General features: G+C 39.8%; 1 protein-coding gene across 1 annotated transcript; it reads left to right on the top strand.

Moving 5' to 3' along the window:
* Positions 1-620: 620 nt before the first annotated feature.
* Positions 621-23,223, top strand: LOC131943817 (twist-related protein 2-like). The gene is made up of 3 exons (XM_059304109.1): positions 621-1,256; positions 2,753-3,510; positions 21,099-23,223. Exons 1-2 carry the CDS (start codon positions 1,202-1,204, stop codon positions 3,490-3,492), a joined length of 795 nt encoding a protein of 264 aa, XP_059160092.1. The 5' UTR covers positions 621-1,201; the 3' UTR covers positions 3,493-3,510; positions 21,099-23,223.
* Positions 23,224-24,041: the final 818 nt, after the last annotated feature.

Genomic DNA, 24,041 nt, shown 5'->3' with positions numbered 1-24,041 from the left:
CCATCACCTACCATCACCTACCATCACCTACCATCACCTACCATCACCTACCACCTCACCATCACCTACCATCACCTACCATCACCAACCATCACCTACCACCTCACCATCACCTACCATCACCAACCATCACCTACCACCTCACCATCACCTACCACCTCACCATCACCTACCACCTCACCATCACCTACCACCTCACCATCACCTACCACCTCACCATCACCTACCACCTCACCATCACCTACCACCTACCATCACCTACCATCACCTACCACCTCACCATCACCTACCACCTCACCATCACCTACCACCTCACCATCACCTACCATCACCTACCATCACTTACCATCACCTACCACCTCACCATCACCTACCACCTCACCATCACCTACCATCACCTACCACCTCACCATCACCTACCACCTCACCATCACCTACCACCTCACCATCACCTACCATCCTGCCATCACCAACCATCACCTAATATTTCTTCCCGCTTAAAGCGCGCCGAGGATCACTTTACCCGGGATGGGGGCGGGGTGGTTGATGGCGCATGGGGGGGGTGAGCCCACAGTGAGCACTATCTTCGCGTGCTGTGTCTGCTAGCCGTGGCACCGTTCTAGCCGCAATAAGACACAAGTGTGAGCTCGCCGTCGTACTATTAGTTGGCTGCGTGCGTAATTTCGGTGACCATGCCTGCACGTGCTGGGAGATACTGGCCGCTTCTTGTTTGATCCAGCGTGAGCACAACTTATCGATATCTGCTGGAGATTGGGCGCTAGCACGTGCTAAGTGGACGTAAAGACGTGCATGTAGCCAGGAGAATTGAGTGAGTTCAAATTACTTCAGCGCCACTTGTGTCAGCTGGTGGAGCCAGGCTTGAGGTGTTTTGATTCAACAAAAATTTCTGGCCAATTTTTGTTGAAATAAAATTCTGGAGAATTCTTTGATTCCAAATTTCAGGCAAAATTATTCACAAAATTTAGAAAAAATTTATTTCACAAACCTCAGGAAATTTGATTTCATAAACCTCAGGAAATTTGATTTCATAAAGTTCAGGAAATTTGATTTCATAAACTTCAAGAAATTTGATTTCATAAAGTTCAGGAAATTATTTGATGCCACCAAATGTGTTGATTAATTGCTGAATCTAAGGTGTGGTCAGTGGCCATCTCCCGGCCAGGTGACAGTTCCAGACGAGATGGTACCGTTGTGTCTGAGAGATGTTGACGTCCTAGACCGAGGCGACATTACAGGTAAAAAAAAGTTTCCTAGAGTACAACATTAGTCAACAAAATCTCACAGTTAACAAATACCATTACACAATTAACCGAAATATTTATTTTTTAGTCTTTGACAATAAAATATTTTTAAAATACACGAAAATAAATACTTTAAATCTTAGAAAATGTTTTTGTTGATCTTGTGAAATTGTTGGCTAGTTGTTTTTTTTTAATGTTTTTTAATTAAAAGCTAAATATACTTTTTAATTTGATTATCCAATCTAAACTATTATATATATATATATATATATATATATATATATATATATATATATATATATATATATATATATATATATATATATATATATGTATATTAATCAAATTTTTTTTTTACTTCTAGTTTTGATAGTTTACTTATAAAAGGTGCCTTGTGGAAACGAAATGTGATAAGATAGTTTAATTATTATAAAAGCGTCTTATTAAAAATAGATTAGATAAGATAATTTTATAATATAAAAGGTGCCTGGTTAAAAAGAAATTTGATTTGATAGATTAATTATTATAAAAGGTGTCTTGTTAGTAAGAAATTTGATTTGATAGATTAATTTTTATAAAAGGTGTCTTGTTAAACAGAGATTTGATTAGTTCTGACAGCTGAACGCATCAAATAGAAACTTAATTAGTTATAGCGGTTGAAGGTATCAAATATTTGTATTCCCTCACCAAACACGATAATGTGTTTAGCTGTAGCTAGAAAAAGTTGAACGTGTTGGCTGTAATGGCTACATGGTGCATGATCGAGCACAACAGCTTAACAGAATATTGTTACAGCTGCCGAAAAAGAAAAGCTTTTATTAGGTTTGATTACAAGTATCGTTTCTGCTGCTCCGGATTTTTTTGCTGCGAGCAGCCAGATACACCTGTCCAGCTTTGGCTCAATTAGGCCATTTTGGCCCTCTTCTACTTTCATAGACAAACAGAGTTTTTCATGTGGTGAGTGAGGCTAGAGCAAACAGTACGGGTTAAGGTTGGTTCATGGGTTAGGGTTAGGGTTAGACTTTTCCAGCCTCAGAACACTAATGATAACTAAGATAATAAAACATGTGAGAACGTTTTTAATGCGATCATATAACGAGAAATTGAGAGCATGTGTGTTGTAATTTTTTTATCCAGCTGTCTCATAATAGGCTAACATATATAGGTTACATCATACGTTTACAATTTGTACATGTACACCAAAACTAGCTTTGTTTGTTTTTTATTTTTATTTTTTTGTTGTTGTGAAAATAGAAACTATAACAAATAAAAGATAGTGTTATATAAAGCTATAGCACCACGGCACCACCCCATTTTATACACTGTAATAAATGTGTAAACTAAGCACTTACCACTGTATGTTATATAATGTATGCACCATACGTAACACTCAACATACACCGCTCACATATACACACTCACACAAACATAGAAACACTCACACACGTGTTGATACTGCTCACACTAAAGTCACGTGGTTTGTTCCCTAGGTTTGGCCATGACCTCTGACCGACTGTCCCTCCCTTCAACAGAGAAGAGCGACAAGTTGACCAGACTAGACGGGGTTCTCTCCCCTCACGTGAGCACCTCTCACCCCGACCCCGACTCGTCACTGGACACCCGGGTCTCGCCCGACCCTCGCTTTGACGGGGTCAAAGTTCAACACTTTGTCAAATCTGAAGACATATCCACAGCTTTAAAGGAAGAAAAACCAATGCAGAGAAAACGAGCTTTCAACTTCACAGACGATGATCTCTACACAGCTGAGTCTAAATCTCTGGAACAATCTCTGGACCAGTCTCTGGACGGTAGCCCGTCTTATATGAGCCCAGATCCTGCCACACACAGCCGGTCATCAGAGAACAGTGACTCCAACTCTACTTCCGGGGTCAGCAGTCGGAAGAAGGTCAAGAAACAGACTCAGTCAGTCGAGGATCTTCAGAACCAGCGGGTGTTGGCGAACGTCCGAGAGAGACAGAGAACGCAGTCGCTAAACGAAGCGTTCGCCCAACTTCGTCAGATCATTCCCACTCTGCCGTCAGACAAACTCAGCAAGATTCAGACTCTGAAACTGGCGTCACGGTACATTGATTTCCTGTACCAGGTACTGCGGAGTGACCAGCCGGACACGAAGATGAGCACTAGCTGCAGCTATGTGGCCAGCGAGAGGCTTAGCTATGCCTTCAGTGTGTGGAGGATGGAGGGGGCGTGGTCGACTCTAGGACACTAGCCAACACCCACAAAAATGGTAGGTTGATAATTTAATTTAATTATATATATATATATATATATATATATATATATATATATATATATATATATATATATATATATATATATATATATATACTTATACCTGGTAATTACATACGGCATTAATCAAATCAAATTCATATTTTAATTAAACCTTTTAATTAGATTCTAATTAAACCGTACACTGATAAGAGTATACATTAATTAGCCCCTGATAACTAAATGCAGTATTACTTAATTAAAAGCTAGATGAATGCATATGATTATTAGATACTGTTATTAGTTAAAATGCTTACATCAATTAAAGGTTACATTGATAATTGGTTGGTAGGCTATATTAATTAAAATATACCCTTCCTCGTCTGTAAAAACAACTGATTATTTCAATCTAGTAATTAATTATCTTTTTTTTTTACTCTGATCCCCATCCTCAAACAAAACAATCTGCACAAAAACAAACTCAGCTACCGAAAGTTCGATAATCCCCTTCTTTCCCCTCCCCCCAACCAAATATTCTGGTCACCACACCAATCTAGATTCTCCCTGTACCCTATTGATGTGCTTCTTCTCTTTCCCCCTGATCTCGTGTGTTCACTAAATGTTCACTAAAAATGTGAACACGTTTAAAAAGTGAAACTTATCACATAGAGGTTAAGTATTAACTAGCGCTAACCCCTCGACTTTTAAATATATATTTTTTTTGGTGACCAAAACTAAACAAACGTTAAAATCATGTTCATTGTAATTAAATATGTTTAGAAACCAAAAGGCGTTCAGTATAATTTCCCAAACAAACGGAACTCACACAGTGCAAATTTAACTGGCCACTTGAGTGACATTAAACAGGAGTTGCCTCATTTAACATGGAGGTGTGTTTACAAGTTGAAGCTAATTAATTAGTCAGCCCGCGCGTAAGCTTTAGATCTAGCGAGGCCAGGACGTGCCAATACACGATCAAGGCGGCCTAGTAATTTGTCTTCAGGTATTTATTGTAGGGGTGTAGAACCGTTCACACTCCTTCAACTAACTGCACCCTCAATGATGGGGGGCAAAGGTCAGGATGGTAGTACAAGGGTAGTCCGGGTTTTTTAAAAGGGATTTTAAAATACGGCTGTAGACACGGCTACGACTGAAAGAACGGCTGTTGCACAGCTGTAGTACATAACACGGCTGTAGAACACTGCTGTGAATACGGCTGTAAATACGGCTACAGCACGGACTAAAGCCGATCTAGTCGGGGTATTTGATGATGGTGGAGATAAGCCCCCCCCCCCGTCCCCCGTCCCTCCAGAGATCTGACCATAGTTATACCAACATACATTCAGAAAGGCTAACTACATTGCATTTAAAATATATTCCTGTAAAAAGAACAACATTCTCAACTTTTTTTCGAAAATATCAAATTGGGGGTGGGGGCGGCGGCTAATATCAACCCTTTTCTTGGTCCGTCTATGTCAATAGAACTTCTCTATAGAACACGGCTGTAGAACACGGCTGTAGAACACGGCTGTAAATAGGCAATAGAACTTCTCTACAGAACACGGCTGTTGCGCGTGGCTGTCTAACAGACCTGCATATAATGCTGTGTAAGATTGCTGTAGGCGCATGTAGCCAGAGACGCAATCAGCCATGCCGCTAATTACAGGGCTTCCAATAAGAAAGTTTGACATTGCGGGGTTTCACGCTGTTTGATGTGGAAGGAACGGCCAGTCAATTTCACCCCACAAGAACGCTGAGATAAAAGCTACCCCCTCCCCCCGGGCTTGCCTTATGCCACGGCCAATTAAAACTTCCGGTTCGTCTGATTAATGATGACGGCAAGGACCGGCTGTGTCGTCTGCCGCCCGGAAACATAAAAAGCCGGTTTTCACGGCTCTTCAAACAGCGGAGTTTAAGAAAACGTATTAAGGTAAACTGCGAACTGTTCTCTAAGGTTCCAGAGTTTGTGTCTGATAGTTGGACATTTTCTTTTCATTCTAAATAAAACCATGAGTTACGTAATGATAAACTGACGGTCCAAACGTTAAATCGTTGGTCGTGGACTTGTTATATAACGCAAAAAATGTCATCCATCAAAAATATATCATGAAGCTTTCCGTATCTGTTACATAGAGCCTGTGAGATAGTGTAAGTTGTTTGGTCAGTTGTTTTTTTTTTCAATTCAGTTTTAAAAATAAAAACGTTTGCATCAGATCACACTATCGCACCTTTATAACAATTTTTCTGATAATTCTGGCTATTTTCTTTTATCCCTTGCTATTGATGGTCTAAGTACCAAAAAGCTACAAGAAAACAAAATAATTCAATTATCCTATTGTTGCAATAGTTTTACTGCGAACTCCATCCAAAAAGTTTTTTGGAGAAATTTTTAATTAACTTTCTGTAAATTTAAACCAACAACATTTCCTTGTTACCTTTAGTTCAATTTTTTTAAAAGACGGTTTAATAACATTTTAGTTCGATTTTTTTATAAGACAGTTTTATAACATTTTAGTTCGATTTTTTTATAAGACAGTTTTATAACATTTTAGTTCGATTTTTTTTATAAGACAGTTTTATAACATTTTAGTTCGATTTTTTTATAAGACAGTTTTATAACATTTTAGTTCGATTTTTTTATAAGACAGTTTTATAACATTTTAGTTCGATTTTTTTATAAGACAGTTTTATAACTTTTTAGTTTTTGGCAGGAATGTTTATCGAAGTTTTGTAATGGTCAGTAGTTAAACATGTGTAGGGGTCATTAGTTGAACATTGGTAGGGGTCAGTAGTTAAACATTTGTAGGGGTCAGTAGTTGAACATTTGTAAGGGTCAGTAGTTGAACATAGCAATCGTTTGTAAGGGTTAGTGATCTAACATTTCAATGTTTTGTGGTACATAATGTGTTGAGAGTTGAGGGAACTCAAATAATGTTGTTAGGGTGAGATCAAGGAACGTCATAAAATGTTAGGGGTGGGGGGAGGGCTGGACGGTAAATAAAGTGTGGGGGTCCGTCAAATAAGCTCAGTGAGGTGAACTCTTGAGAAGTACAATCTGAGATAAGTGAGATAAAGATGTTTCTATGACAAGAAAATGAACATGATTTTTTTTTCAACACGAAAAACAAGAAGAAAATGTTAGCAGACGATTGCGTCAAGCGATCCGTGGCGAGCAGATGCTGAGACAACCGCGCCTGGCGGGAACCACGTGACCACAATTGTGTGCTTTGGCGTGCATCGTTGGCATAACAACTGGGGCGGGCAGGCTCTAGGGGTGTCAAATGTTTCTGGAAGCCGCAGCCTTTCCGTGGGGGGAGTCTAATGGCGCACAACAATGGGGTGCCTGCAACTAGGGTAATGTATTGGTGGGGGTCGGGGATTGTTGCAACTATGTCAGGGATTGGTGGAACTGGGTTCAGGAACTGGTGGGACTAGGGTAATGGATTGTTGCTACTAGGTCAGGGATTGGGGGAACTAAGGTCAGGGATAGCTGGACCTAGGGTTAGGTATTTTTAGAACTACGGTAGGGATTGGTGGAACTAGCCAGCAAAATCTTGGTTTAGCAGGAACTAGCCAAAAACTAGTCTAAAAATGGCGGTGTTCATTTTACATGAATTAGTATGGAGCACAAGCTGGAAAGTAAAGGCGGCTGGACATGATGCTTGCTACATTACGATTTCTTAAACTGAACTGTGGTCAGTAAAACATGCAAACTCTACTGCACCTGCTCCATTTACCGTAAGAAAAGAGTCTACTTTTAGTGCGAGACACGCTCTTTAGACCAGACGGACAACACATTTTTTAGACCAGACAGACAGCAAAGTTTTTAGACCAGACGGACAACAAAGTTTTTAGACCAGACGGACAACAAAGTTTTTAGACCAGACGGACAGGACAACAAAGTTTTTATATCAGACGGACAACAAAGTTTTTAGACCAGACGGACAACAAAGTTTTTAGACCAGACGGACAACAAAGTTTTTAGACCAGACGGACAGGACAACAAAGTTTTTATATCAGACGGACAACAAAGTTTTTAGACCAGACGGACAACAAAGTTTTTAGACCAGACGGACAGGACAACAAAGTTTTTAGACCAGACGGACAACAAAGTTTTTAGACCAGACGGACAACAAAGTTTTTAGACCAGACGGACAGGACAACAAAGTTTTTAGACCAGACGGACAGGACAACAAAGTTTTTAGACCAGACGGACAACAATGTTGTTAGACCAGACGGACAGGACAACAAAGTTTTTAGACCAGACGGACAGCAAAGTTTTTAGACCAGACGGACAACAAAGTTTTTAGACCAGACGGACAGGACAACAAAGTTTTTAGACCAGACGGACAGGACAACAAAGTTTTTAGACCAGACGGACAACAAAGTTTTTAGACCAGACGGACAACAAAGTTTTTAGACCAGACGGACAACAAAGTTTTTAGACCAGACGGACAACAAAGTTTTTAGACCAGACGGACAACAAAGTTTTTAGACCAGACGGACAACAAAGTTTTTAGACCAGACGGACAGGACAACAAAGCTTTTAGACCAGACGGACAGGACAACAAAGTTTTTAGACCAGACGGACAACAATGTTGTTAGACCAGACGGACAGGACAACAAAGTTTTTAGACCAGACGGACAGCAAAGTTTTTAGACCAGACGGACAACAAAGTTTTTAGACCAGACGGACAGGACAACAAAGTTTTTAGACCAGACGGACAGGACAACAAATCTTTTAGACCAGACGGACAGGACAACAAAGTTTTTAGACCAGACGGACAACAAAGTTTTTAGACCAGACGGACAACAAAGTTTTTAGACCAGACGGACAACAAAGTTTTTAGACCAGAAGGACAACAAAGTTTTTAGACCAGACGGACAACAAAGTTTTTAGACCAGACAGACAGGACAACTAGGTTTTTAGACCAGACGGACAACAAAGTTTTTAGACCAGACGGACAGCAAAGTTTTTAGACCAGACGGACAACAAAGTTTTTAGACCAGACGGACAGGACAACAAAGTTTTTAGACCAGACGGACAGGACAACAAAGTTTTTAGACCAGACGGACAACAAAGTTTTTAGACCAGACGGACAACAAAGTTTTTAGACCAGACGTACAACAAAGTTTTTAGACCAGACGGACAGGACAACAAAGTTTTTATATCAGACGGACAACAAAGTTTTTAGACCAGACGGACAACAAAGTTTTTAGACCAGACGGACAACAAAGTTTTTAGACCAGACGGACAGGACAACAAAGTTTTTATATCAGACGGACAACAAAGTTTTTAGACCAGACGGACAACAAAGTTTTTAGACCAGACGGACAGGACAACAAAGTTTTTAGACCAGACGGACAGGACAACAAAGTTTTTAGACCAGACGGACAACAAAGTTTTTAGACCAGACGGACAACAAAGTTTTTATATCAGACGGACAACAAAGTTTTTAGACCAGACGGACAACAAAGTTTTTAGACCAGACGGACAGGACAACAAAGTTTTTAGACCAGACGGACAACAAAGTTTTTAGACCAGACGGACAGCAAAGTTTTTAGACCAGACGGACAGGACAACAAATCTTTTAGACCAGACGGACAGGACAACAAAGTTTTTAGACCAGACGGACAACAAAGTTTTTAGACCAGACGGACAACAAAGTTTTTAGACCAGACGGACAACAAAGTTTTTAGACCAGACGGACAACAAAGTTTTTAAACCAGACGGACAGGACAACAAAGTTTTTAGACCAGACGGACAACAAAGTTTTTAGACCAGACGGACAACAAAGTTTTTAGACCAGACGGACAACACAGTTTTTAGACCAGACGTACAACAAAGTTTTTAGACCAGACGGACAGGACAACAAAGTTTTTATATCAGACGGACAACAAAGTTTTTAGACCAGACGGACAACAAAGTTTTTAGACCAGACGGACAACAAAGTTTTTAGACCAGACGGACAGGACAACAAAGTTTTTATATCAGACGGACAACAAAGTTTTTAGACCATACGGACAACAAAGTTTTTAGACCAGACGGACAGGACAACAAAGTTTTTATATCAGACGGACAACAAAGTTTTTAGACCAGACGGACAACAAAGTTTTTAGACCAGACGGACAACAAAGTTTTTAGACCAGACGGACAGGACAACAAAGTTTTTATATCAGACGGACAACAAAGTTTTTAGACCAGACGGACAACAAAGTTTTTAGACCAGACGGACAGGACAACAAAGTTTTTAGACCAGACGGACAACAAAGTTTTTAGACCAGACGGACAACAAAGTTTTTAGACCAGACGGACAGGACAACAAAGTTTTTAGACCAGACGGACAGGACAACAAAGTTTTTAGACCAGACGGACAACAATGTTGTTAGACCAGACGGACAGGACAACAAAGTTTTTAGACCAGACGGACAGCAAAGTTTTTAGACCAGACGGACAACAAAGTTTTTAGACCAGACGGACAGGACAACAAAGTTTTTAGACCAGACGGACAGGACAACAAAGTTTTTAGACCAGACGGACAACAAAGTTTTTAGACCAGACGGACAACAAAGTTTTTAGACCAGACGGACAACAAAGTTTTTAGACCAGACGGACAACAAAGTTTTTAGACCAGACGGACAACAAAGTTTTTAGACCAGACGGACAACAAAGTTTTTAGACCAGACGGACAGGACAACAAAGCTTTTAGACCAGACGGACAGGACAACAAAGTTTTTAGACCAGACGGACAACAATGTTGTTAGACCAGACGGACAGGACAACAAAGTTTTTAGACCAGACGGACAGCAAAGTTTTTAGACCAGACGGACAACAAAGTTTTTAGACCAGACGGACAGGACAACAAAGTTTTTAGACCAGACGGACAGGACAACAAATCTTTTAGACCAGACGGACAGGACAACAAAGTTTTTAGACCAGACGGACAACAAAGTTTTTAGACCAGACGGACAACAAAGTTTTTAGACCAGACGGACAACAAAGTTTTTAGACCAGAAGGACAACAAAGTTTTTAGACCAGACGGACAACAAAGTTTTTAGACCAGACAGACAGGACAACTAGGTTTTTAGACCAGACGGACAACAAAGTTTTTAGACCAGACGGACAGCAAAGTTTTTAGACCAGACGGACAACAAAGTTTTTAGACCAGACGGACAGGACAACAAAGTTTTTAGACCAGACGGACAGGACAACAAAGTTTTTAGACCAGACGGACAACAAAGTTTTTAGACCAGACGGACAACAAAGTTTTTAGACCAGACGTACAACAAAGTTTTTAGACCAGACGGACAGGACAACAAAGTTTTTATATCAGACGGACAACAAAGTTTTTAGACCAGACGGACAACAAAGTTTTTAGACCAGACGGACAACAAAGTTTTTAGACCAGACGGACAGGACAACAAAGTTTTTATATCAGACGGACAACAAAGTTTTTAGACCAGACGGACAACAAAGTTTTTAGACCAGACGGACAGGACAACAAAGTTTTTAGACCAGACGGACAGGACAACAAAGTTTTTAGACCAGACGGACAACAAAGTTTTTAGACCAGACGGACAACAAAGTTTTTATATCAGACGGACAACAAAGTTTTTAGACCAGACGGACAACAAAGTTTTTAGACCAGACGGACAGGACAACAAAGTTTTTAGACCAGACGGACAACAAAGTTTTTAGACCAGACGGACAGCAAAGTTTTTAGACCAGACGGACAGGACAACAAATCTTTTAGACCAGACGGACAGGACAACAAAGTTTTTAGACCAGACGGACAACAAAGTTTTTAGACCAGACGGACAACAAAGTTTTTAGACCAGACGGACAACAAAGTTTTTAGACCAGACGGACAACAAAGTTTTTAAACCAGACGGACAGGACAACAAAGTTTTTAGACCAGACGGACAACAAAGTTTTTAGACCAGACGGACAACAAAGTTTTTAGACCAGACGGACAACACAGTTTTTAGACCAGACGTACAACAAAGTTTTTAGACCAGACGGACAGGACAACAAAGTTTTTATATCAGACGGACAACAAAGTTTTTAGACCAGACGGACAACAAAGTTTTTAGACCAGACGGACAACAAAGTTTTTAGACCAGACGGACAGGACAACAAAGTTTTTATATCAGACGGACAACAAAGTTTTTAGACCATACGGACAACAAAGTTTTTAGACCAGACGGACAGGACAACAAAGTTTTTATATCAGACGGACAACAAAGTTTTTAGACCAGACGGACAACAAAGTTTTTAGACCAGACGGACAACAAAGTTTTTAGACCAGACGGACAGGACAACAAAGTTTTTATATCAGACGGACAACAAAGTTTTTAGACCAGACGGACAACAAAGTTTTTAGACCAGACGGACAGGACAACAAAGTTTTTAGACCAGACGGACAACAAAGTTTTTAGACCAGACGGACAACAAAGTTTTTAGACCAGACGGACAGGACAACAAAGTTTTTAGACCAGACGGACAGGACAACAAAGTTTTTAGACCAGACGGACAACAATGTTGTTAGACCAGACGGACAGGACAACAAAGTTTTTAGACCAGACGGACAGCAAAGTTTTTAGACCAGACGGACAACAAAGTTTTTAGACCAGACGGACAGGACAACAAAGTTTTTAGACCAGACGGACAGGACAACAAAGTTTTTAGACCAGACGGACAACAAAGTTTTTAGACCAGACGGACAACAAAGTTTTTATATCAGACGGACAACAAAGTTTTTAGACCAGACGGACAACAAAGTTTTTAGACCAGACGGACAACAAAGTTTTTAGACCAGACGGACAGGACAACAAAGTTTTTATATCAGACGGAAAACAAAGTTTTTAGACCAGACGGACAACAAAGTTTTTAGACCAGATGGACAACAAAGTTTTTAGACCAGACGGACAGGACAACAAAGTTTTTAGACCAGACGGACAGGACAACAAAGTTTTTAGACCAGACGGACAACAATGTTGTTAGACCAGACGGACAGGACAACAAAGTTTTTAGACCAGACGGACAGCAAAGTTTTTAGACCAGACGGACAACAAAGTTTTTAGACCAGACGGACAGGACAACAAAGTTTTTAGACCAGACGGACAGGACAACAAAGTTTTTAGACCAGACGGACAACAATTTTTTTAGACCAGACGGACAGGATAACAAAGTTTTTATATCAGACGGACAACAAAGTTTTTAGACCAGACGGACAACAAAGTTTTTAGACCAGACGGACAACAAAGTTTTTAGACCAGACGGACAACAAAGTTTTTAGACCAGACGGACAGGACAACAAAGTTTTTAGACCAGACGGACAACAAAGTTTTTAGACCAGACGGACAACAAAGTTTTTAGACCAGACGTACAACAAAGTTTTTAGACCAGACGGACAGGACAACAAAGTTTTTATATCAGACGGACAACAAAGTTTTTAGACCAGACGGACAACAAAGTTTTTATATCAGACGGACAACAAAGTTTTTAGACCAGACGGACAACAAAGTTTTTAGACCAGACGGACAACAAAGTTTTTAGACCAGACGGACAGGACAACAAAGTTTTTATATCAGACGGACAACAAAGTTTTTAGACCAGACGGACAACAAAGTTTTTAGACCAGACGGACAGGACAACAAAGTTTTTAGACCAGACGGACAACAAAGTTTTTAGACCAGACGGACAACAAAGTTTTTATATCAGACGGACAACAAAGTTTTTAGACCAGACGGACAACAAAGTTTTTAGACCAGACGGACAGGACAACAAAGTTTTTAGACCAGACGGACAACAAAGTTTTTAGACCAGACGGACAGCAAAGTTTTTAGACCAGACGGACAGGACAACAAATCTTTTAGACCAGACGGACAGGACAACAAAGTTTTTAGACCAGACGGACAACAAAGTTTTTAGACCAGACGGACAACAAAGTTTTTAGACCAGACGGACAACAAAGTTTTTAGACCAGACGGACAACAAAGTTTTTAGACCAGACGGACAACAAAGTTTTTAGACCAGACGGACAGGACAACAAAGTTTTTAGACCAGACGGACAACAAAGTTTTTAGACCAGACGGACAGGACAACAAATCTTTTAGACCAGACGGACAGGACAACAAAGTTTTTAGACCAGACGGACAGGACAACAAATCTTTTAGACCAGACGGAAAACAAAGTTTTTAGACCAGACGGACAACAAAGTTTTTAGACCAGACGGACAACAAAATTTTTTGACCAGACGGACAACAAAATTTTTTGACCAGACGGACAGAAAGGCAGTGTTTCTTCCAGACTGTTCTCTCCGGGGTGCATTTGAAATTTTCGGGGGGGGGGGGGGGCGGACACTGTCAAAAGTAAATACTTTCTATGTAAATTCAATTTTCTTCGGGGGGAGGGGGGGCAGTAGACTTTCTTCGGGGGAGCTGTGCCCCCCCTCCTCCCCCGAAGAGATGCCTTGAAGAAAATCTGCAGAAAAGGACTAAAAGCGCGGTTTTTGTTTTACTCGACTCTAGCAAGACGTGGGCTATTTCACCCGCTGACTAGCAATAAATTCCATTTCCTACTCTGGAATTATGGACGTCTTAAGTGAATGACCGTAAAGACCAGGACTCGAAGCCTGCAGAAGTCTGGATTGGAAGGCAAGCAGACGTGAACTACTTCAATCCAGTTTAACTGTATTTGAGACCCCCCTCCCCCCTCAGTTCCACCCGCTCCAAGCAATTACGTCACAGCTAGACTCACTTCTGTCTACATGTCATTTCTCTAGCATTTCCGGTTTCTACTCACCCTCGTCAAGTTTTCAAGTGGTTTTTTTCACGTCTGCCGAGTTGAATGCCTCGCCGTGTTTAATGGTGTGTGAGTAGGCTTTGTTGAATTTACCCGCTGAGTGGTGTGTGAGTGGGCTTTGTTGAATTTACCCGCTGAGTGGTGTGTGAGTGGGCTTTGTTGAATTTACCCGTTGAGTGGTGTGTGAGTGGGCTTTGTTGAATTTACCCGCTGAGTGGTGTGTGAGTGGGCTTTGTTGAATTTACCCGTTGAGTGGTGTGTGAGTGGGCTTTGTTGAATTTACCCGCTGAGTGGTGTGTGGGCTTTGTTGAATTTACCCGTTGAGTGGTGTGTGAGTGGGCATTGTTGAATTTACCAATAGAGTGGTGTGTGAGTGGGCTTTGTTGAATTTACCCGCTGAGTGGTGTGTGAGTGGGCTTTGTTGAATTTACCCGCTGAGTGGTGTGTGGGCTTTGTTGAATTTACCCGTTGAGTGGTGTGTGAGTGGGCTGTGTTGAATTTACCAATAGAGTGGTGTGTGAGTGGGCTTTGTTGAATTTACCAATAGAGTGGTGTGTGAGTGGGCTTTGTTGAATTTACTCGCTGAGTGGTGTGTGAGTGGGCTTTGTTGAATTTACTCGCTGAGTTGAAGGTTTCTTTCCGGAGAGAAATAGAACAGACTAACAAGTAAAACATTTGATTTAAAGGAACAATCCAAACGCCAATGTTATTTGATCATTGATAATTTATTTACCATAATTAAAAGACAAAAGAACTAATTAGTCATCATGATCGATCTCTCTACCTATTCATTCTTCCATCCATCACCCACTTAATCCCTACCATAATCCCTCGACCCATCCCTCTACTCCCCCCAACCCCCGCCCAAACCCCGCCCCCCACCCATGCCCCTCCACCCATGCCCCTCCACCCAGTTCACCTACAGCAGATTCACAAGTTACCTATCACAAACACAACCTAACCAAAACGTAAACAAAACCAGCTTTTAACGACTCCGTCCATTAAGTATTTATGCCGTAGGCGCTAAACATTTCCTTCTGCCGCTCATTCTAGCGTTCAGAACATCGTGTTCGTTTAGCTCATTTCAGCGTTCAAAACACGGCGTTCGGTTCGTTTAGCTCATTTTAGCGTTCAAAACATCGTGTTCGCTTAGCTCATTTCAGCGTTCAAAACACGGCGTTCGGTTCGTTTAGCTCATTTTAGCGTTCAAAACACGGCGTTCGGTTCGTTTAGCTCATTTAGCGTTCAAAACATCGTGTTCGTTTAGCTCATTCTAGCGTTCAAACATTGTGTTTGTTTAGCTCTAGCGTATTCATTTTATTAGTTCTAACGTCCAACTTACTCTAACGTGTTCTGGTAAAGGTTAAACACGAGTTGAGTTCTAACTATCTTAGGTTTGAGTTTGATCAAAACAAACGAACAGAACGCCGTGATGTGTTCAGTGACCAGAGGCCGTGTTTATGGACACTATTTACCTAATAAGTAAAGTGCAATCATAGTTTCGGACCTGGCATGATAGGGTGAAGTAGAGTTTACCTGTTTTTATGAAGGGATAGTGTCGTCAGCACTGTACCCAGCTGCCTTTACTTTCCTATCATAGTTGACGAGTGGGGGGGGGGGGGGGTGTCACATGGGCATCCTACGGGTTTGAACCCAGGATCCGTTAGATGTTCGGGTTAGCGCTCTTCCTTAGGTCCCGTATTTAAAAAAATAATTTGGCCATTGTGGGCCAACTACTGAACTAGCACTCAATTTAGGACATCCAACCTGCTACGCCGTACCGTAGTTAAGTTGGTCAATAACTACAGCTATACATATCAGTCTCTAACACTAACAGACTAAAAACAATTTGCCGGTAATTTGTTTCAACAAGTCACAACATCGGACAAACGTAGGCCATAGATGTTTCAAATATGTCCCGGTGACGCTTAAACTGGCCAAAGTACGATGTACTAAAGTTAGTCTTGGTGCGAGGCTATGCCACAACTTCAACTGTCCAATATGCGAGCCTAGGTCACTAAAACTGTCCAAAATGTGAGCCTAGGTCACTAAAACTGTCCAAAATGTGAGCCTAGGTCACTAAAACTGTCCAAACTGTGAGCCTAGGTCACTAAAACTGTCCAAAATGCGAGCCTAGGTCACTAAAACTGTCCAAAATGTGAGCCTAGGTCACTAAAACTGTCCAAAATGTGAGCCTAGGTCACTAAAACTGTCCAAAATGTGAGCCTAGGTCACCAAAACTGTCCAAAATGCGAGCCTAGGTCACTAAAACTGTCCAAAATGCGAGCCTAGGTCACTAAAACTGTCCAAAATGTGAGCCTAGGTCACTAAAACTGTCCAAAATGTGAGCCTAGGTCACTAAAACTGTCCAAAATGTGAGCCTAGGTCACTAAAACTGTCCAAAATGTGAGCCTAGGTCACTAAAACTGTCCAAAATGTGAGCCTAGGTCACTAAAACTGTCCAAAATGCGAGCCTAGGTCACTAAAACTGTCCAAAATGTGAGCCTAGGTCACTAAAACTGTCCAAAATGTGAGCCTAGGTCACTAAAACTGTCCAAAATGTGAGCCTAGGTCACCAAAACTGTCCAAAATGCGAGCCTAGGTCACTAAAACTGTCCAAAATGCGAGCCTAGGTCACTAAAACTGTCCAAAATGTGAGCCTAGGTCACTAAAACTGTCCAAAATGTGAGCCTAGGTCACTAAAACTGTCCAAAATGTGAGCCTAGGTCACCAAAACTGTCCAAAATACGAGCCTAGGCCACTAAAACTGCCCAAAATGCGAGCCTAGGTCACTAAAACCAAAATGTGAGCCTAGGTCACTAAAACTGGCCAAGACCCAGGCCACACCGCCTAGATCACCTGCTGGTTCAAGTTTTCTCTAGCCACGATTAGAGCGAGGAGCGAACCAGTTGTCGGCCCTGCCCGTCTAGTGTTACCAGAGGGGAGAAAACTCGGAATTTCCCACGGCACTTCACCATATGACCTTGACAATATCCTCTGTTTAGATGCGGCCATTTTATCGTTTTCATCTCGACGTCATTCGGGGATTGGTGATCTGAGCTGAAAGAAATCTCAAGCCCAATCAAAAGTTAACTAATTAGGCTAAATAGTGTTTCAAGACCAACAAAAACTGCCTTCTTCAAAACTTTCATCCTCAGTAAATCTTTAGTTATGAAAAGACGCGTCCGGTGTAAATCTTTCAATTGAATAGCGTCGTGCGGTGTAAATCTATGGCAGTGAAATGCATCATCCGGTGTAAATATATAACAATGAGAAGTGTCATTCAATGTACATTTCTGGCTATGAAATACGTCATTCGGTGTAAATCTATAGCTATGAACAGCGTCGTCCTATGTAAATCTATGACCAAGAGAATACAATCCAGTGTAAATCTACGACTTGAGCGACCCAGTGAAAACCTAGTCAAAACATCTCAAGCCAATCTCATAGCACCGAATTATTTTGAAGGAGTTTAATTACACGGTGCGAGAAATTTGTTTGCAACTCAGAAAGCTGTAAACTGTTATCTGAAGTTGGCGGTAATCTCGTGTACGGGGGTGGGAGGGGGTGGGAGGGCAGCGACTTGGGCAGCCTTCTATGAGGTGTACGACTCACACGCAGAACAAGCTCACCCCACGACATGGGGTGGGGGTGGGGGTAATATACGGTGGCCGGGTCTGGATAAATCATGGGCTGAGGGGGTCACGTGACAAGAGACGGTTCTAGACACGAGTGTTCTGGTACCGTGTGGTTCAGTATCAGAGACTTGGTCGTTGGTACATCAGTGGTACCACATTTGTGGTTCAGTATCAGAGAATTGGTCGTTGGTACATCAGTGGTACCACATTTGTGGTTCAGTTCTCAAAGACTTGGTCGTTGGTACATCAGTGGTACCACATTTGTGGTTTAGTTCTCAAAGAGTTGGTCGTTGGTACATCAGCTGTACCACATTTGTGGTTCAGTATCATAGATTTCGTCCTTGGTACATCAGTTGTAACAAATATGTTGTTCAATATCAGAGACTTAGTTGTAGGTACATGATAATACTCGTAGCTAATTATAACATACACTTTTAACTAACCGTACAATAATACTCCTAGCTAATTATAACATACACTTTTAGCTAACTGTACCATAATACTCCTAGTTAATTATAACATATATACTTTTAGCTAATTGGACCATATATACTTTTACCTAATTGTAACATATATACTTCTAGCTAATTGTACCAAATAGAATTCGAACTAATTCTGACATATAGACTTCTGCTAATTGCACCATAAAAACGTACCTAGAGATTTCTATGTCACGTAGGAATTATGTAGACACAATAACACAAAATTAGGACATTTCTACCTCCCCCTCCCCATTCTCCTAATAAATGTTGACGCTCACACAAAGGCATGTTGACGTAGTTCTAGATACCCGTATGTTGACGTAGTTCTAGATACCCGTATGTTGACGTAGTTCTAGATACCCGTATGTTGACGTAGGTCTAGATACCCGTATGTTGACGTAGTTCTAGATACCCGTATGTTGACGTAGGTCTAGATACCCGTATGTTGACGTAGTTCTAGATACCCGTATGTTGACGCTCGTAGTTCTAGATACCCGTATGTTGACGTAGGTCTAGATACCCGTATGTTGACGTAGTTCTAGATACCCGTATGTTGACGTAGCTCTAGATACCCGTATGTTGACGTAGTTCTACATACCCGTATGTTGACGTAGTTCTAGATACCGTATGTTGACGTAGTTCTAGATACCCGTATGTTGACGTAGTTCTAGATACCCGTATGTTGACGTAGTTCTACATACCCGTATGTTGACGTAGTTCTAGATACCCGTATGTTGACGTTCGTAGTAATTATGTAATTGTATTCAGAAACGCATCCAGTATAAATCTAAAAAAAAAATTACCCGCCAAGCTCTCTCTGTCCGATTTATTCTTAATATCCGAACGTGTACTGTGTTCTACTAGATATTCATGTCTTGTATGGTATCTACCTTCCATTTATACGTTGTGATGTATGCGACGTGTTTGTATTCAGTTGCTGGGGGGTGGGGATGTTTGGGGTGGGGATATGAGTAGGTAATGAAAGAAATGTAATCCTGGTTAATGGAAAACCGCATCACCTGAACCTCGGCATTCTTGATGGGATGGGGAGATGCCAGGACGCCAGGGGGACGCCCGGGGGCGGGGGGGGGGGGGGGGAGAGACAAGTATTTGCTCATAAGAAAATAGATCAACAGAGTAATCCATCACGTCTGTCTGAGTCTCCGGCTCATCTAGACAAGGTTTTTCTAGACAACTTTGGTCTCAGTTTAGTAAAGGTTGGTCTCTGTTTAGTCAAGGTTGGTCTCAGTTTAGTCACGGTTGGTCTCAGTTTAGTCTAGGTTGGTCTCAGTTTAGTCAAGGTTGGTCTCAGTTTAGTCAAGGTTGGTCTTAGTTTAGTCAAGGTTGGTCTCAGTTTAGTCAAGGTTGGTCTCAGTTTAGGCAAGGTTGGTCTCGGCTTAGTCAAGGTTGGTCTCGGCTTAGTCAAGGTTGGTCTCAGTTTAGTGAAGGTTGGTCTCGGCTTAGTCAAGGTTGGTCTTAGTTTAGACAAGGTTGGTCTCAGTTTAGTCTAGGTTGGTCTCAGTTTAGTCAAGGTTGGTCTCAGTTTAGTCAAGGTTGGTCTCGGCTTAGTCAAGGCTGGTCTCTGTTTAGTCAAGGTTGGTCTCAGTTTAGTCTAGGTTGGTCTCAGTTTAGTCAAGGTTGGTCTCAGTTTAGTCAAGGTTGGTCTCAGTTTAGTCAAGGTTGGTCTCAGTCAAGGTTGGTCTCAGTTTAGTCAAGGTTGGTCTCAGTTTAGTCTAGGTTGGTCTCAGTTTAGTCAAGGTTGATCTCAGTTTAGTCTAGGTTGGTCTCAGTTTAGTCAAGGTTGGTCTCAGTCAAGGTTGGTCTCAGTTTAGTCAAGGTTGGTCTCAGTTTAGTCTAGGTTGGTCTCAGTTTAGTCAAGGTTGATCTCAGTTTAGTCTAGGTTGGTCTCAGTTTAGTCAAGGTTGGTCTCAGTTTAGTCTAGGTTGGTCTCAGTTTAGTCAAGGTTGATCTCAGTTTAGTCAAGGTTGGTCTCGAGAAGTATGTCTTAAGCTAGTCTAAAGTTCCCATTTCGCAACAAGTTTAATTTTTCCCTGGAACGGGTTTATTTTTTTTCCAAATTTTGTTCCATGATTTCATCGTTTATTTCATGATTTGATCGTTTATTTCATGATTTCATCGTTTATTTCATGATTTGATCGTTTATTCCATGATTTCATCGTTTATTCCATGATTTCACCGTTTATTCCATGATTTCATCGTTTATTTTCATGATTTCATCGTTACTTACCACAACATCAAAAGTACTTTAATACTCATTATTTCCCTCTTTCTTTCTTTTTTTTTCCATTTTGTTTTCATGTTTTCATTCCCTTATATTTTCATCTTTATACTTCCTTTATTTTCATGTTTCTATTGTCTAACTTTGTAGTTTCTTTTGTTTTAATCTTTTATTCTATTTCGTTTTAAAATTTTAATTGTTTTGTTTTAATATTTTTAATTGTTTTGTTTTAATCCTTTTTGTTTTATTTTGTTTTAATATTTTGATTGCTTTGTTTTAATATTTTGATTTGTTTTGTTTTAATATTTTGATTGTTTTAATATTTTGATTGTTTTGTTTCAATATTTTGATTGTTTTGTTTTAATATTTTGATTGTTTTGTTTTAATATTTTGATTGTTTTATTTTAATGTTTTGATTTCTTGTTTGTGTTTCCCAGAAAACCGCTGAGCCAAGAGCATAGACTGGTGTTACAGACAAAGTTGGGTACCGTGTTGTTAGCTGTCATACTGTCACTTTACCACATGAAATATGACGAATATGTGGACGGTGGAGGTGGAGGAACTGCTGCATCCACCAAACTGTGTGGATAACTCCACTGGATACATCAGCTACACATCCTTGGCGTCTCGTTATCCAAACATTTGGCAGAGTTTTAATTAGGAGTCACAAATATGCTATGATGTTAGACTGAAGCTAAACTAGCAGTCACAAATATGCTATGATGTTAAACAAAAGCTAAACTAGGAGTCACAAAAGTTCTGTAATGTTATACAGAAGCTAAATCGGGATTACGTTTGTTTATTAAAAAAGATATTAGTTGAAAAAAAAACGTTCAAAGTATCTATTTTATCAATATTTGTTGCTGCTAATTGTGTCAATTTGTCTAGATTGATTTGTTAGCTTTCCGATGTATTATTTCTACTCATGGTTTTTTTTTTTTAAAGGAATTTCAACAAAATGTGATTAATAATATTTTTATAAATAAATAATCAGATTTTAAAAATAACATTAAACAATGAATCATTTCATATCATTCATTATTTATCTACTCCCCCACCCCAAAAAAAATCTCCCTATCATACTTACTTGGCACCGCCTAACGGAAAAGAAGTTGTGTGTGTGTGCCTTGACCTTATGAGATGGTTTTCTTATTGGTGACCTTGACTTCCCGACCTCCAATGACCTACACAAAAAGTGACACCAAAACTTAGAGCAGAAAACATTTATCAGAACAATCCTCTTGTTTTAATTAACTAATTGCGACGTTTTAATTACGATAAGAAAAACAAAAGACGCTTGTTTGGTTATCTGTGCTGGTAACTCGGTGATAAGGATTTCATTAGTTGACACTATCAACATTATTATCTAAATGTTGATAAACAATTAGCAAGATTCTAGACTCGGTGTTGATAAATGTCATGATTGTTGCTCCACTGTTTGTAACTAACTTAGTGTGTTATCGATATGAGTGTTATCAACATGAGTGTGTTATTATCATGAGTATGTTGTTATCAACATGAGCGTGTTGTTGTCATCATGAGTGTTATCAACGTGAGTGTGTCGTTATCAATATGAGTGTTATCAACATGAGTATGTTATCAACATGAGTGTGTAATCAACATGAGTATATTATCAACATGAGTGTTATCAACATGAGTGTGTTATCAACATGAGTGTTATCAACATGAGCATGTTATCAACATGAGTGTTATCAACATGAGTGTGTTATCAACATGAGTGTTATCAACATGAGCATGTTATCAACATGAGTGTGTAATCAACATGAGTATATTATCAACATGAGTGTTATCAACATGAGTGTTATCAACATGAGTGTGTTGTTATCAACATGAGTGTTATCAACATGAGCATGTTATCAACATGAGTGTGTAATCAACATGAGTATATTATCAACATGAGTGTTATCAACATGAGTGTTATCAACATGAGTGTATTGTTATCAACATGAGTGTTATCAACATGAGCATGTTATCAACATTAGTGTGTAATCAACATGAGTATATTATCAACATGAGCATGTTATCAACATGAGTGTTCTCAACATGAGTATGTTATCAACATGAGTATGTTATCAACATTAGTGTGTTACCAACATGAGTGTTATTTTATTAGCTCGAGAGTATGTTATCAACATATTGTTGTGTGCATGAAAGATCTTTTTTTTTTATCAACTTTTACAAACTATGCAAACCTATTTTACAAAGCTGGATATGCACATTTTATATTATTTTATGATAACTAGTGATTTGACCTAAGCACTGTATGAGATGAAAATTGTACTTAGTTCCGTGTTTATGTTGACTCACTACACAATGTGAGCGTCCAATAGTGCCTCAACACACATTTGTTTATCCCAGTAAGTGCCCGTATGTCGAGTATTTACTAGCAATGTCAACCATTTGTGGTTGTGAAGAATGTTAACTCGTCTATTTGTTGACATTTTTCATGACACGTGATGTATTAAAAATAACTTGATGTATTACTACACTACCTAAATTAACCTGAAGTTAATTTTTTTAAATAAATACAAACTAAACAGACATTATTTTAAGTGTTGTTGTTTTGTTTTTTTTTTTTGTATTTTTTTTGTACTTAATTTAGATGCCAAAAAAATAATAAAAATTGCTGTTAGAAAGATAATCGTCAAAAGATTTAGTACCCATGAGAAAAACGAAAAGTAACATAAAATGATGCGCAAGAATACAGAAAGAAGTGCAAACAGAAAAAGGAGCAGACTTTAAAGAATCACAAAAAGGCACGGAAATATTTGCTGGAGGTCACAGAGAAAAAAAACAAACTAAATAAACATGTGTAAAATAAGCAAAAAGGACGGATTGGTCTGTAGTTAGCTGTACAGCTAACTCGTAAGTCTCGAGATCGAATCCGGGATCAAGTCAGTAGACCACCCCTGAGTCCACCCAACTCTGATGGGTACCTAACTAGGTTAAGGAATGTAAAAGCGGCTGGGTATAGTGCTGACCACACTATCTTTTCAAATGCTGAGGTCACAGAAAAGAGTGAACTCTACTTCAATTGCCCTATAGACCGTCAGGTTTTAAAAGGGAACTTCACTTTTTTTTAAATAAGCCTATTTTAAAATTATTTTAAAAGAAATTTATTTTAAGAAATATAACGTTAACTTATACAGTATTCACGAAAACCTCATACAGTTATTGGTTAAAATTGTGTCACCAACTATAGTAAGTGGTGACTCTAGCGTCAACTAGTTCAAATAGTGATTTTACATGTTGTGTCACCATTTAAACCAGGTGGTGACACGCAGTGGCGGAACTAGAAAAAAAAGGCTCCCCCGCAAAAAAATTTTTTGGGCCCCCTATATGTATATATATATATATAT

The sequence above is a fragment of the Physella acuta genome, unplaced genomic scaffold (genome assembly GCF_028476545.2).
Source record: "Physella acuta isolate Inbredline_101_S28 unplaced genomic scaffold, ASM2847654v3 ptg000466l, whole genome shotgun sequence".
Lineage (NCBI taxonomy): Eukaryota > Metazoa > Mollusca > Gastropoda > Physidae > Physella > Physella acuta.
The sequence above is the reverse complement of the archived record's forward strand: the minus strand, read 5'-3'. Positions and strand labels throughout refer to the sequence as shown.